Raw genomic sequence first — 13,146 nt, forward strand, 5'->3', positions numbered from 1 at the left:
AGTCTGAAAGCCAAGCTCGATCGGAAGCTATAGACGTAGGTCCGCAGCCAGAAGGACCTGGGCCCTAGTGTTCACCCGAAGGCTGGATGCCTAAGGCCAAAGACATGTCTCCGCAGCTTCCCAACCTTAGATACATGTCAGTTGAGCTAGTTTAAAGAGACTTGAGGGGTCTGGATGAACCAGCAGGCCAACCACCCTTCAAGGTTACGTAGACACGTTCGAAGGGTGCGCACATCTTCGCCTGGGAACAGGAAGACAGGTTTCGATTTGCCCTGTGGCCTTGCGTACTCCCCGTCGGAGATGGTTTCCCGTCTCTTGACAAGCTGCCGATTCACACCGCTTCAGTATCTCCTTGCCTTCGGACTGCAACGAACAGTTCCCACGTTTTATGCGCTTCAGACCATACACACGACGAGAGACTGCAGCTCTCCCGCCGCACTAAGCTTTCCTATTTAGACTTGGTCTGGGTCTTTCCTTGTACACGGTCCAGGATCTGTGCAGTCATTGTGGCGTCTCCACCATGGCTAATAGCCCTGTTGAAGCTGAATTAACGCATGACAGTTTGGTCGCGAGTATCTCCCAAGTACTGATCGACGCTCGTATACCAAATCTGCTCTGGGGTAACTACTTGTTAACTGTCTATGGGGTCCCAACTATCGTCGATGTCAGTATTATCTGTTTGTGGATATGAGATTCGCTAATCCTATAGTAGGATGTGGCGTTTGTCCTGGCCGATGAACATATAGCCATGGCGGAATCCGCAGTAAAGGAAGCTAATTTTGTTCCCTGCACAAAGGGCTTAAACTGTCCTCGGGTAAATGGGTTTCAAGCTCAGCCTCCCCCCAAGCACTTGCACATTAACGAGGAGTTTGTGATACCTTTGCACGAGAAATCCGACGTGCTCTGGAAATTTGGAGAGTTTGGGTTCAGTCAGTTTGAAAACAATCCGGACATTCTGAGTGCTTCGGACCTTCGACTCCTTTCAGCTGTTCCAGGCCGTGGTCGAGGACGGTTCCCACAAGAATTCTCTTTCGTGCGAATTCCAAGCGCTGCGGTCTTTTGCGAGGCCTTGATTCTCTTGCTCTGCCGAGATTACGACAGTTCATATGAAACGTACTGGTTAGCAATTCTGTCCTATATCTTGGAATACGTGGATGAAACGGATATCTTCAATGGAAACGATCTGGGAGAAGAGTATAGGAAATTTTACTATGCTCTCAAAGGTGGTGATCCCATGGTGTGGTCGTATCTGGATGAGCTTCGCTCTGACCTGAATTCGAAGGACCAACTCCCTAAAAACAAAAGCACTTCTGTCACAGATCTTTTGTGGACAACGAAAGGAGAACAGAGCCACATATAATATACTGTTCGTTGATCTGCCCATGACTATTCTTAGATAGCCTACAGTCCAACTACTTTGGTGCTATCAAAATCCGTGGCTTGAGCAAAGTAGTATCCTCTTTGGTTCGAGACCACTCTTGTCCCATACTCTGAGTCTCGGAAGTCACAATTGAAATGCGTATGGCCAAAGGCCCAAAGACTGATAACCCCACACTTCCAGCAACGCTCATTGGACAGATCAGTCATGAAACCAGAGGAGATTTTGCTGCTTTTGTGTTTTGGATCAACAACGTCTTTGACGGTCAAGGGGCAGTAATGAGTAAACAAGACAACCTTGCGCTCAGGTTCAAGGCGCGAAATGGAATCAATTTCGTAGTTGAGCCAGGCAAGGTCAGCACGGTGCGATTCTCGATGTGACTCAACAGACCAATCACCGATGTGATAAAAATCATTGAGACCAAAGCTGATGCTTTCTTCCTGTTCTTGCGCCACCTCGGAGAACAGGGTACACCCGAGTACGCTGACGGTGGGAGATATGTCATAGCGTGTTTTATCGAGGAGAATAAACTGGCCAAGCGTCTCGCTTTCTTTGCAAGACACTAGGTCAACTTGAAATTGTTTGATTCGCGCCTTTGCTTCCGGCCAAGTGCTGTGGTATGGTTCATGGTTTCCCATAACTAGGAGCACAAGACGGAAAGTCTTCAGTTGTTTGCGGAGGAAGTTGAAGAAGCCATCGTCTTTGACGTAACCAATGTCGCCGGCCAATACCAAGTATGGAGCTTTGGGTTCGATATGGAAGATATCGTATGCATTAGGGGATTCCACATGGAGGTCTGACAAAATCTGGAAACGAGGGTCAGCCATCGGCGGCAGCTCGAAGTCTTTCGTGTTCTGAAGTTTTTCGGGTGTGAAAGCGCCAGGAATATCCCAGCGCTAAACATGTTACAGGTAATGGCGGGAGGGTCGGGCGGTGAAGCTAGAAGAGACGGGAGGAGACAGGAGGAGGCCGAAGAGTGGTGAGAACTGAGTTTCATGACTAGCTTCGAGTTCTACAACCAATCTCAAGTAATAGAACTAGCCTCGAGTCTCAACCCAAGTTATAGTAGGTTCCTTATATAAGAAGAGCTATGAGTAACTATTCACCAAGAAATGAATGATTTGTAATATAGTGGTAACGGCACTGTATGTTCCCATAAAAATAGTATATATATTCTCTAATGGGGATAGGCTCACAATATTTCCGGAGTGCCAATCCAAAACCTCGTCGGATGGGAACATGTTGCTCGATCTCACTTTTACCCTCATAGTACACAGTCAGGATTTCTGCGTATAAAGACATTGGTCTCAAAGCGACCTAAGCCTTGGCTACGTGGGTGCTCTCAATTGTAACCGAGCTAGAGTATTTAGCAAGACTGGCGGAGCTACCACAAATGGTGGGAACTATCATTACCTCAACAAAATGCAAAGCTCTCCTAAACCAATCAGAATTGTTACTCTTTCTCTTCGTCGAGAACACACTACATATACTACAATGGCAGCACTTGGCCCTCTTTCTTCGCAAGCCATGTATCAAGTGCGATGGGCTCTCCCTCTGGTAGAGGAACCAGAGAGAGAGCCCACCAGAATATTATAATAGGAGCTTTAGTGGGAATTGTGGCCGTAGCGGTGGTCTTGCTCGGGTGGTGTTTATGATGCAGACTCCTTCCTTGCGGTCCTCGGAGGAGAAAAAAGGTTGTCTGGAACAGACGGACAACAATGCTCGCCAGCTCCTCAGGAGTCCAATAATGGGACATGAGCGCCCAGGCATGAGAAAGGCTACAGGATACGGCGGCATAGGCATAGGCATAGAATAAAACCTTATAGAACCTTCTCTGCCCCAATACTTCCAAAAGTCTACACACTTGGTAGGCCTACTCTAACGCATGGTAGTCAAAGGTCAAGGTCTACCAATCTACCTACCCGTTACATTAAGATCAGCCTTACCCGAGAAACTCTGGTATTCACCCCAGTACCGGGAACTACCGGCGGAGAATTCTATATCAAACATCCCATTTACATCGGCGCTTTGTCGAGTTGCCTCCGAGGTCGTTCAGGAGTAAGTCCGGTGCAGCCAGGGTGACAGTGCCCGTGCGACACGGTATATCTTGATTAGCATGAAGAGTATTAGGAGACAACAGATTGTCAGCGGCCGCACGAGTTTCCGAATGGTCAAGACCCAATACCCCTTCGAAGGGCTCGCTGAAGCATCTCCTCGGCGTCTTTCAATTTGCCCTGACTGAAAAAGAGAAGGCCAAGTCTTCTTATAGCCTGCCAGGGCTCGCTGGAGCATCTCCTCAGCGTCTTTCAATTTGCCCTGACTGAGATAGAGATCACCAAGATCGTGAACTGTGTGAAGGGTGGTTATATGGTCAGGGCCTAGTACTTTCTCATAGCCTGCTAGAGCACGCTGATACATCTTCTCAGCGTCTTTCAGTTTCCCCTGATTTGAGTAGAGGGTCCCTAAATTATGGACTGTTATAAGGGTGGTTGTGTGATCAGGACCCAATGCCCCTTCGATGCCTGTCAGGGCTCGCTGGAGCATCTCCTCGGCGTCTTTCGGTTTGCCCTGATTTAAATAGAGAAAACCAAGATTGTTGACTGTAAAAAGAGTGGATGTATGATCAGGGCCTATTACTTTCTCATAGCCTGCTAGAGCACGCTGATACATCTTCTCAGCGTCTTTCAGTTTCCCCTGATTTGAGTAGAGGACCCCCAAATTATGGACTGTTTCAAGGGTGGATATATGATCAGGGCCCAGTACTTTCTCAAAGCCTGCCAGGGCACGCTGATACATCTTCTTGGCGTCTTTCAGTTTCCCCTGAACTGAATAGAGAAAACCAAGATTGTTGACTGTAAAAAGAGTGGATGTATGATCAGGGTCCAGTACTTTCTCATTACCTGTCAGGGCTCGCTGGAGCATCTCCTCAGCTTCTTTCAGTTTGCCCTGGATAACATAGGGAAGACCAAGATTGTTGACTGTATCAAGGGTGGATATATGATCAGGGCCCAGTACTTTCTCAAAGCCTGCCAGGGCACGCTGATACATCTTCTCAGCGTCTTTCAGTTTCCCCTGAATTGAATAGAGATATCCTATCCTGCCTAAAGCATTGCAAATATCAACCGTATCGTTCTGCAAATGGTCCCTCTCTTTGCTGTTCAGATAATTTGCATGGGGAAGCAACCGCTGCTGGATCTCTGCATATCCTCTAACGTTGCTGCCTGGAACCATATACCCAACAGACATCAGCGCCAGCTCATGCAGGTGGCTTGTAAGATCATTATAATCTGCAACGTGGTGGCACCAATCCTGTACCACTGGGTGCAGGGCGTAGCTTCCACTCTGCTGCTTGGTTTCAACCAGCGAGAAACCAACTAAGACTTTGGCTTTGGCCTTGAATACCAACTTATTTGACACTACCATCTTGAACCATGGTGGGAGCTTGGAACAGTTCAAACCACTTTGAAGCAGTTCATACCAGATATCCCGATTATCGAAAAAGGCGAGTAAGAGCAAGAGTTCCGCGGCTGTTGGATCACATTTCTGGATCTCTTTGTAGGTGACCATCCACGTCTGTATCAGATTCCCTTGTTGGTAGTGACGTGTGGGACCTGATTGAGACTGCAAGTCGGACCAGGAAGTCCGGTAGAGCTCCATATATTCCTTGGCATTCGTTCCAGTTTGACGCATAAACGCTCCGGCTATGACAATTGCTAGCGAGAGCCCGTCAAGCTGGCCCGCAAGATCAACGATATCTACAAACGTTAGTCCTGCTCATTAGGTTTAGCAGACAATATGGTACCTTGCTCAGCCTCTTTTTGCAGATTGTCTTTAAGTGAAAAGCCACTGCAGTTTAACAACAGCCGGGTAGCATCTTCGTGCGAAAGTCTCTGAACCGGAAACGGCTTCCCTAATTCAGTGATTTCCTGAAGGCGTGAAGTAATTATGATGGATCCATGGTCTGCTTTTGGAAGGAATTCGTAGACGTCGTATTTGGAGTCATTGTGGCCTTGCACCGGAGAGTATTGATCAGTGTTGTCAAAGATGATAAGCCATCTAGTATTTTCCGGGTCTGCTAGCCACAGGAGTACTTGCCTAGCTCTTTGTTCGGCTTCCTCTTCATTGGCCACCTGGGTATCCGCGGGGAGATGTTGTATCCGAGGCAAGCAAGAGCTTAAAGATGAGACTAAGGTAGACCTATCCTTGCCACTTAGCCAGAAGATCGCTGTGAAATCGTCTTTGTGTTTTCGTGCAAAGTGAATGGCTAGCTGGGTTTTTCCAATCCCACCAAGACCATGGAGGACAGCAACCTTCTGCTTCCGTGCGTTCGTCGGTTGTAGATACTTCCATAGGCAAGATAGTTCTTCCTCCCGCCCGATGAACTCCTCAATTGCAGGGACTCCTGTCAAGTCCAGCGGGATGTAGAATTCGTTGGCTCCTAGAAACTGAATATTCAGTACAACAGATTGGACTTAGGACCGCAGACTCACCTTCCCGAACATTCGGGTCCCAGGTCGGGTCCCAGTACTCTAGGAAAGCCTTTGCAGTCGCGGCTCCAGTCGCTGCTGCATATGCTTGCCAAGCCTTATTCTTGTGACTGTCTGCATAGTCACACACCCCCTTGATAATGACACATGAAATGTTGTTCCATACCCCTGCACCCTCCATCTCAAACCCAATAATGCCTTCTGACTTGATCAACTGATCGCGGTACTCACCGGATTTCATCACAGTATCCGCAGAAGCAATGGTCCCGATCTGTATAGTTGGACTGGAGTTTTCCAGGCAGTCTCGACGTCGATGGATCTGGTTCTGCGCACAGCCTAGAAGCATGCAGCTTGCGTCTAGAGCTTCCTGACAGACTTCATCGCACGTATCGTCAAGACAGCTACACAAGGGAGGTGAACCTGAGCCGTAATGCTTGTGTTGATAGGATGCCTCGTACAGAACATCGTCCGCAGAGCTCGGCTGTCGCCAGCAAGGTTGTGCTGCCTGGATTAGACCCAAATGCTGTATCATCTTTGCTTGAAAGTCCCTGCGAGACTGTTGCGGCTGAAGTCCTGCCAGCAGAGACTGGATCTCTCGATTTGGTCTCCCAAGCGTATCTTTCACGCCGGCCTTCCGCATAAATCCAAATCGGTATTGCCTGCCAAAGTCATACTCAATCACCGCGTCGCTGATAATCACGTCACCCAGAAAGATCTCTTCCTTGGTCGGCGAATACGGGGCACCGCCACAAATACCAACAACCAGTGCTACTTGTATCCTCCGATAGCTGATTTTCAGGCTTGCTGCGACGCTGGCAGCATGCCCTTTCCCTATCCGTGGCATAAGGCATAGAACCACATTATGGGACCCGATCCTCCCATTAAAGTATGCGTTGTCATCTCCTGGTTGTTTCTTGTAGAACGCACTCAACCGGTCGTAGGTTTCGTCGAAGAGCCCTTCAACCGCCTCCGCCTCGAGGGTCAGAGCGCAGATGATCGCGATCGCGAATTCGTCCCGGCTGGATGGCCGCATCTAGGCAGGCTGGTATCAATAAGTCTGATGGTGTCGAGCAAAGGTTTGGCCAGCCTTCCCAAAGAGATAGAAGCCGCTAGCGTAGGGAAGAAAAAAAACACAGAGGGTCCTTACCTACACAGCCGCATGGTCAGCCTCGTGACATGGTTTCGCTAACCAGCGAATTATCCGCATTAGCCGCTGGGAAGAGCGGTAAACCAAACCCAGCCGTGTGATAGACAAGAGCCTCGTCAATATTTTCAAACCCCTCGTGGCCTATAGAGCCTTCGAATAGAGTAAACGCCACCTACCGGATCTTCATGGAACAGGTTCAAATACTTCTCTATATGAAAATTATGGGTAACTATTCGCCACGAAATGAAGTATTGGTAATATGGTGGTAACGGCATCGTTTGCTCCGACAAAAACAGCATACGCAGTATACATGTTGCTCGATCTCATTTTTACCCTCATAGTACATAGTGAGTATTTTTTGTGGGCGTTATGGTCTATTGAAAAGGACCTATAGAGTACCATTAGGGGTTAAGGCTCCGCTTTAGACCGTCTGATGTACTAGTGCTAGTGGTTCATGTCGTACTTTCATTTGATAAGTATACGAATTGATAGGCGTCCGATGTCACGGCCTCCACAATAATTTGGAGAATACCAAAAGCAGAATTGAAGTAAATGAGATCCACAAGGCTCGATGACCAAAGACACCCTGGCGCGAAAAGGCTTTGATGATGGCTTCTGTCACTATCTTCGCACTCTGGAGGCTGACCGGAACACCGGCCCCCGGATGCGTGCTCGCGCCCACAAAATAAAGCCCGTCAATACTGGCGTGTTTGATCTTTGGCCGGAAGCTCAGGACATTGAAGAAGGAGTGGGAAAGGCCAAGAATAGCCCCACGATCCAGGTTAAACTTCGACTTCCAGCTTGTTGGCGTCTCGACTGCTTCATGGACAAGACTTTCCTGAAGCCCCGAAGCTCCTGTCCGGGCTTCGATGGTTTTGAATACAACCTCCCGGGCATAATTCACTAAGGATTGCCAGTCCTGAGGCTTGGAAGGGTCGTCTGTGAGATGGCCAACGGGAACCAAGACTACCACTGCGTCCTTTCCCTCTGGTGCTGCGGTAGGATCGATTCGGCTTGGGACATTGACATAGAAAGAGGGTTCTGTGGGTAGTTCGTGCCGATGAAAGATGGCATCGAAGCTTTCCTTGTATTCCTCAGCCAAGAAGATATTATGCACTTCGAGTTCTGGGATAACTCGGTCGAAGCTCCAGAAGAAAGATATGCTGCTGCAGGACGCCGGCCGCTTGGTTAGTTGCTTGGCGTAGGAAGTCGGCGGCAACAGATTGTTGTAGGAATAGACGAGATCTGCGTTGACGACAACTACGTCGGCATGGAGCTCCTCTCCGGATTTTAATCGAACACCTGATACTCTGCCATCTGGGCCTGATACGATTGATTCGACTTCCGTGTTCAGGCGAAATTCCACCCCCAGGCGCTTTCCTACGGAGGCTATAGCCTCCAGAACCTGCCATGATCAGAATCTCAGAAAATCCGACATACGCGCCTGTACTTACTTTTACAAAGCCCCCTTCCGGATAAAGTATCCCATGAGCCAGCTCGGTATATTGTAAGAGCGAATACGTGCCAGGAGCTTCAAAGGGATTCATGCCAAGGTACATGCTGGCGAATGTGAACGCCCGTCGGATTTTGTCCGATCGGAAATATCGCTTGACTCGGCTCCACATGCTTTCAAATGGATGAAGAGGTAACAGGACCTTGAGAAGTTGAGGTCGCATCATGGAGAACAGACTCGGAAAGTCTTTGGCCAGGACATGTTCGAATGAGAGATCGTAGTGTCTCCCCGACTCATTCAGAAACCCTAGGAAGCCCCGCAGCCCATACCTACCCTCATGGCGCTCGATCTGTTCTTTCATCTTCGAGATGTCTGTTGACATCTCCAAAGAGTCGTTATCCGAGAACCAGATGCGATAGTTGGGTTCGCATTTCAGAAGGCGCACATGCTCATCTTCGAGAGATGTACCCAAATCTCGGAAGGTCTGGTAGAATACTTCTGGCATCAGCAACAAAGATGGGCCTTGATCAAATCGCTAATACAACGTCAGTGGGACGGAACAGATGGATTGATTCTAGAGAGTGCCCACATAGCCTTCCCTGCATATCAATGAGCAACGGCCGCCCAAGAAGCCGTTTTTCTCGATGACGGTGACTTCGTAACCAGCCTTTGCAAGGCGCGCGGCCGTGGCTATTCCCCCAGCTCCAGCCCCTATCAATTGTTATTTCCATGATCATGAGCGACGCCCAACCTACTCACCCACGATAACAGCTCTCGAGGAAGTCATGCCACTACGCACCAGAGATAAGGAACCAAGATGCCCTTCACTACAGAATGAAGACTGCCAAAGAGAAAAACAACACGTAGCTGGGATCCGTACGCATAATAAGTAGCGCGCAGCTTCGAGTGCTGGCTGTCATACGACCCACTACTATCTTTACGCTTGTGTATTTGTCTGTAATCATTCAGCCCCATTTCCCGATCTGGTGTTTGCCCAGGTGAGCCGTATTACGATTACCTCGAACCAGGGCATTTCGTATTACGTTCTGCGCCCAAGGTTCTTTTGCATCGAAGCGGCCGCTGCGCCCCATATCATTCATTGGTTGCTGGTAGTCCTAACTGGTCGTTTTCGTTCTCGCTTGAACGTTCCAGCTGAGAAAAGGATGAGAAGAAAAAAAACCAAAAACCCTACTTTTCTTAATGGACACCATTTTCTTTTATGCAAGGAAACTACCAATAGTATCGAGGAGCAACGAAAGGAGCCGTATATGGCCAAGATGTCTATAACTCTGAACCACTTCACGACGCCCCACACTCGTAATTAATGAGTCAGAGCATCTCCTTCCAGGCACGTCCAAGTCGTCGCCATAATGGCACTTTAAGCTTTCCCTTCACTGGAGCCCCATTCCGCCGCCTTTCCCGAACCATTGCACCAATCGTCATGTAGCTCTCCACTGTAGTTTTGACCGGCCCCCGAGCCTCGCGCGGCAGTTGATCGATTGAACTCACACTCTCCTCATACATTCTATCTGCCTTCTGAAGCATGCGTTCTTCGAGTGCAGCGAACTTGGGATCCTCCGGTCGTGCAATCACATCACTGGGACTCGATCCTATTTCGTGGAGCCACGATGTTGGGATGTACACCCGGCCGATTTCCGCATCACGTTTGATATCACGAGCAATGTTGACGTACTGCAAAGCCTGTCCCATTTTTTCGCCCGCTTGGATGATGCTGCTTTGCTTGGAAGCATCGGCGTTGATTGATTCCAAGCCATAGTGGGCGAAAACCAGCTCCAAAAGAGATGCAGCGACGGTCCCCGCGACTCGATATGCGTATACCTCCAGGTCCTCCTCCGTTCTGATTGGGAACTGGCCCTCCTCGGCGCAGAAACCCAAATCCATTTCAAACCCTGACAGGAGCTCAAGTAGCGGATTGATCGTGAGTCTAGATACCGGCAAGAGGGCAATGGAGGTGATCAGCGGCGATGAGACTCCCACCTTTGAATCGACCCTCTCTGACTCCACGTAGTTGTATAATGGCATCCAAGAGCGCTTTGTTGAAAACCGCCAGTGAAGTACCTGGGATGTTTCTTGCACATTGGCCCGGGCCGTTTCGCGGTCCGGAGCCTCATCCACCAGGTCATCGACGACTCGGCAAAAGGAATACCCATAAGAATGTTAGTCATTGGTAAGGCCCGCTAATGATTAATGACGACTCACAGAAGGATCAAGTCGACGCGCAATCGGCCTCGAAACATGGCACTCCCTAGATACATGCTCTGACTCTTTTGGGCCAACTTATCGATGGCCGCAGACATGCCTTCGAGAAATCCCAGATCCAATGAGCGCTCCCGAGTCGAGAGATATGACCATGCCAGTTGACTGAATGTTTGCGGTTTATCCTCCGGTGGCTTGGATACCAGCAGTTTGTACTCTGAAATTGCAAGAGCGTGGTCCATTGTCACCAGTCCGACCACAATCAAGACATTGCTGACGAAGAAGAACAAGGCTTCCCTGTGGGGGGTGGGGTTAGTCAACTATCAGTAGAGTATTCGGCTAACATACTCTATCTCGAGATGCTTGCCAATGTACAGGCCTAGCTTGGTCTCCTCTCCGATTACCCAGGTCCCCCGCTTGAGGGATATTGAGTCAACCACCCACAAATACGCAGTGGGGATCCCCACCGACGCGACTATCGGCCTCACGGGAAGAGAGAGCAGAAAATGCCCACTTAAGAGCCTAGAAAGTATTAGAATAATTCGGTGTTGATGGTAGAGCTGGCTGCGCACCATTGAAATGCAATCACAGGAAGAGCCCATGCGAGGATAAGACCCAGGTAGGTCGCACTACCCCCAGCGCAAATACACGCCACACCTATGCCGCTGCCCGCAAAAAGGGACAGTGAGATAGCGTTTTTGGAAAAGTTAGAATGTCGTTGCAGCAGATACGCTGGTAAAACCAAGTGCTTGGTAAGGATGGTGTATAGCAGGCCAGTTGAATAGCTTTGGACTATGAAGAAGAAGACCTCCTCCACCGGAATTTGGAATATAGTGAGTCCACAAACGGCCCCCGGAGGGTAACCCCATATGCGCCTTCGGACCAGGTAAGAGTCCCATGGTATGGTCGCTAGAACTGCGATCTAGAGACTGTGAGTAGATGTACCGTAGTCAGAGATGCTCACATACATTGGTCAATGTGAATAACTTTAGCACATCTACTCTGGTGAAAAATGGCCAATATGCCACCGTCATAAGCGCTGCTGGTGGGATTGTCCAGGTCAAGTGGCTGTGATTCTGCCGTTAGATTGTAGGATCAAAATACGGGAGAAGAGAGCGGTACACAAGCCAGTAATCGAGCCCCATGATGCGAAGCCCAAGTCTCTCGGTAGAGTTGCAATAAACCCCCATGCACCTTAAAATTGTATAGAATGGAAGAGCAAAGGTTGCTAGCGTAGCACCACGCATTCTAGCTTTATCCTTCTCCTACGGACTCGGACTCACTGCACAGCACCGGGTCTGCCATGTTTGTCTGCCATGTTTCTCGGCCAAACGGGGCTGTAATATGGCCTAGTAATTTTCAAGCTGCAAGCTGACCGGTAGCTCTTGGTAAACAACGAGCAGAGAACCACTTCCCAGGTTACCTGTAGAGGCACATGAAGTGGAGATCGACATTGAACATTCAATATCGGATTGTCGCTTTGCCTGAACTAGAAAGAGCGGGTGCGTCCGATGTACAAGTTCACAGCCACATTCCTGTCTACAGCGTGGGGACCAACAGGCACATATTGGATACCAGTAATTATGCGAGTTATGAATGAGCCTCAAGATACCAAAAAGCTCCGGATTCGAGTTTTCGGAACCTCTAATACCCGCCAACACAACGTAGAGAGTAACAAGGCTCCATAAGAAAGTAGTGATCAGCTCGAGGCTTCCCAATAGACCGGTCCACCGCCGAGTTCCCACAAAAGATACGATTCTCGGTGAAAAGTATTCTTACAGCGGATGGCGAAGACCCAGTTTGAAAAGCAGGGAAACAGCGGACCGATGCTCGATCGATCAATCATTGATCGAAGTGGCGATGCGGATCGGCCAAACCACTTGTGCCGGCCCAAGCTCCCACGAGGCTCCGGTAATTCCAGTACGGTATCTAGCTCATAATGATACATCTGGCTCAGCCCTCTCATCCTACATATTTACAATGCTCGAGATATGATATCCTAGTGGTGGAGTGCCGTAAATGCCGCATACCCCTCTTGAAACTGGAAATAGGAGCGGAAAAGCGGACCCCTAAAATCTGAATACGTCGCAGTACAGCGTGGGGGGTACGGATCCGCGCTCTCCATTGATAGGACGTCCACGTTGTACTGGGAGGCTGAGACCATCTTACGGCTCTTCTATTGGCCCAATTCACGGGTATTCGCAATCTTATCATGACCTCCAAGACGAGGCTTCACGCTATAGGGCTTATGTCCGCTAGGTCGAAGCTGTGTAGGGCTTATATCCGCTCGGGCGAAGCTATATCGGGCTAATTGTGTCCCGGCGCCAAGTGCTGGCATGTTTCGTAAATGATTACATGGATCCCCCGCTTGATGCGAATACGTTCGACGTCAATCGCGTGGCATCGGCCTTTAATGCATCCGAGCCCCGATGCATTTTCACAACAGATCGACATTGCGAAAGCC

At 49.3% G+C, this 13,146-nt stretch overlaps 5 protein-coding genes across 5 annotated transcripts; 1 reads left to right on the plus strand and 4 right to left on the minus strand.

Moving 5' to 3' along the window:
- Positions 1-520: 520 nt before the first annotated feature.
- On the plus strand, positions 521-1,360 carry N7468_005741 (uncharacterized protein; the record flags this gene model as incomplete). The annotated part of the gene is made up of 2 exons (XM_058475037.1): positions 521-664; positions 713-1,360. 2 exons carry the CDS (start codon positions 521-523, stop codon positions 1,358-1,360), a joined length of 792 nt encoding a protein of 263 aa, XP_058330777.1.
- Positions 1,361-1,401: 41 nt separating this feature from the next.
- N7468_005742 (Ser/Thr protein phosphatase superfamily) lies at positions 1,402-2,205 on the minus strand (the record flags this gene model as incomplete). The annotated part of the gene is made up of 1 exon (XM_058475038.1): positions 1,402-2,205. One exon carries the CDS (start codon positions 2,203-2,205, stop codon positions 1,402-1,404), a length of 804 nt encoding a protein of 267 aa, XP_058330778.1.
- Positions 2,206-3,430: 1,225 nt separating this feature from the next.
- N7468_005743 (Pfs, NB-ARC and TPR domain protein) lies at positions 3,431-6,898 on the minus strand (the record flags this gene model as incomplete). Its single annotated transcript, XM_058475039.1, has 3 exons — positions 3,431-5,133; positions 5,181-5,816; positions 5,869-6,898. 3 exons carry the CDS (start codon positions 6,896-6,898, stop codon positions 3,431-3,433), a joined length of 3,369 nt encoding a protein of 1,122 aa, XP_058330779.1.
- A 616-nt stretch (positions 6,899-7,514) lies between these two features.
- N7468_005744 (phytoene desaturase family protein) lies at positions 7,515-9,252 on the minus strand (the record flags this gene model as incomplete). The annotated part of the gene is made up of 4 exons (XM_058475040.1): positions 7,515-8,417; positions 8,467-9,000; positions 9,055-9,176; positions 9,225-9,252. 4 exons carry the CDS (start codon positions 9,250-9,252, stop codon positions 7,515-7,517), a joined length of 1,587 nt encoding a protein of 528 aa, XP_058330780.1.
- Positions 9,253-9,794: 542 nt separating this feature from the next.
- N7468_005745 (Bifunctional lycopene cyclase/phytoene synthase) lies at positions 9,795-11,827 on the minus strand (the record flags this gene model as incomplete). Its single annotated transcript, XM_058475041.1, has 6 exons — positions 9,795-10,615; positions 10,750-10,979; positions 11,031-11,204; positions 11,255-11,604; positions 11,651-11,750; positions 11,805-11,827. The coding sequence occupies 6 exons, from the start codon at positions 11,825-11,827 to the stop codon at positions 9,795-9,797; spliced, it is 1,698 nt and encodes a 565-aa protein (XP_058330781.1).
- Between the last annotated feature and the right edge of the window lie 1,319 nt (positions 11,828-13,146).

This window comes from Penicillium chermesinum (assembly GCF_028974085.1).
Source record: "Penicillium chermesinum strain IBT 19713 chromosome Unknown utg000004l:1.0-3345178.0:1.0-3348027.0, whole genome shotgun sequence".
Lineage (NCBI taxonomy): Eukaryota > Fungi > Ascomycota > Eurotiomycetes > Eurotiales > Aspergillaceae > Penicillium > Penicillium chermesinum.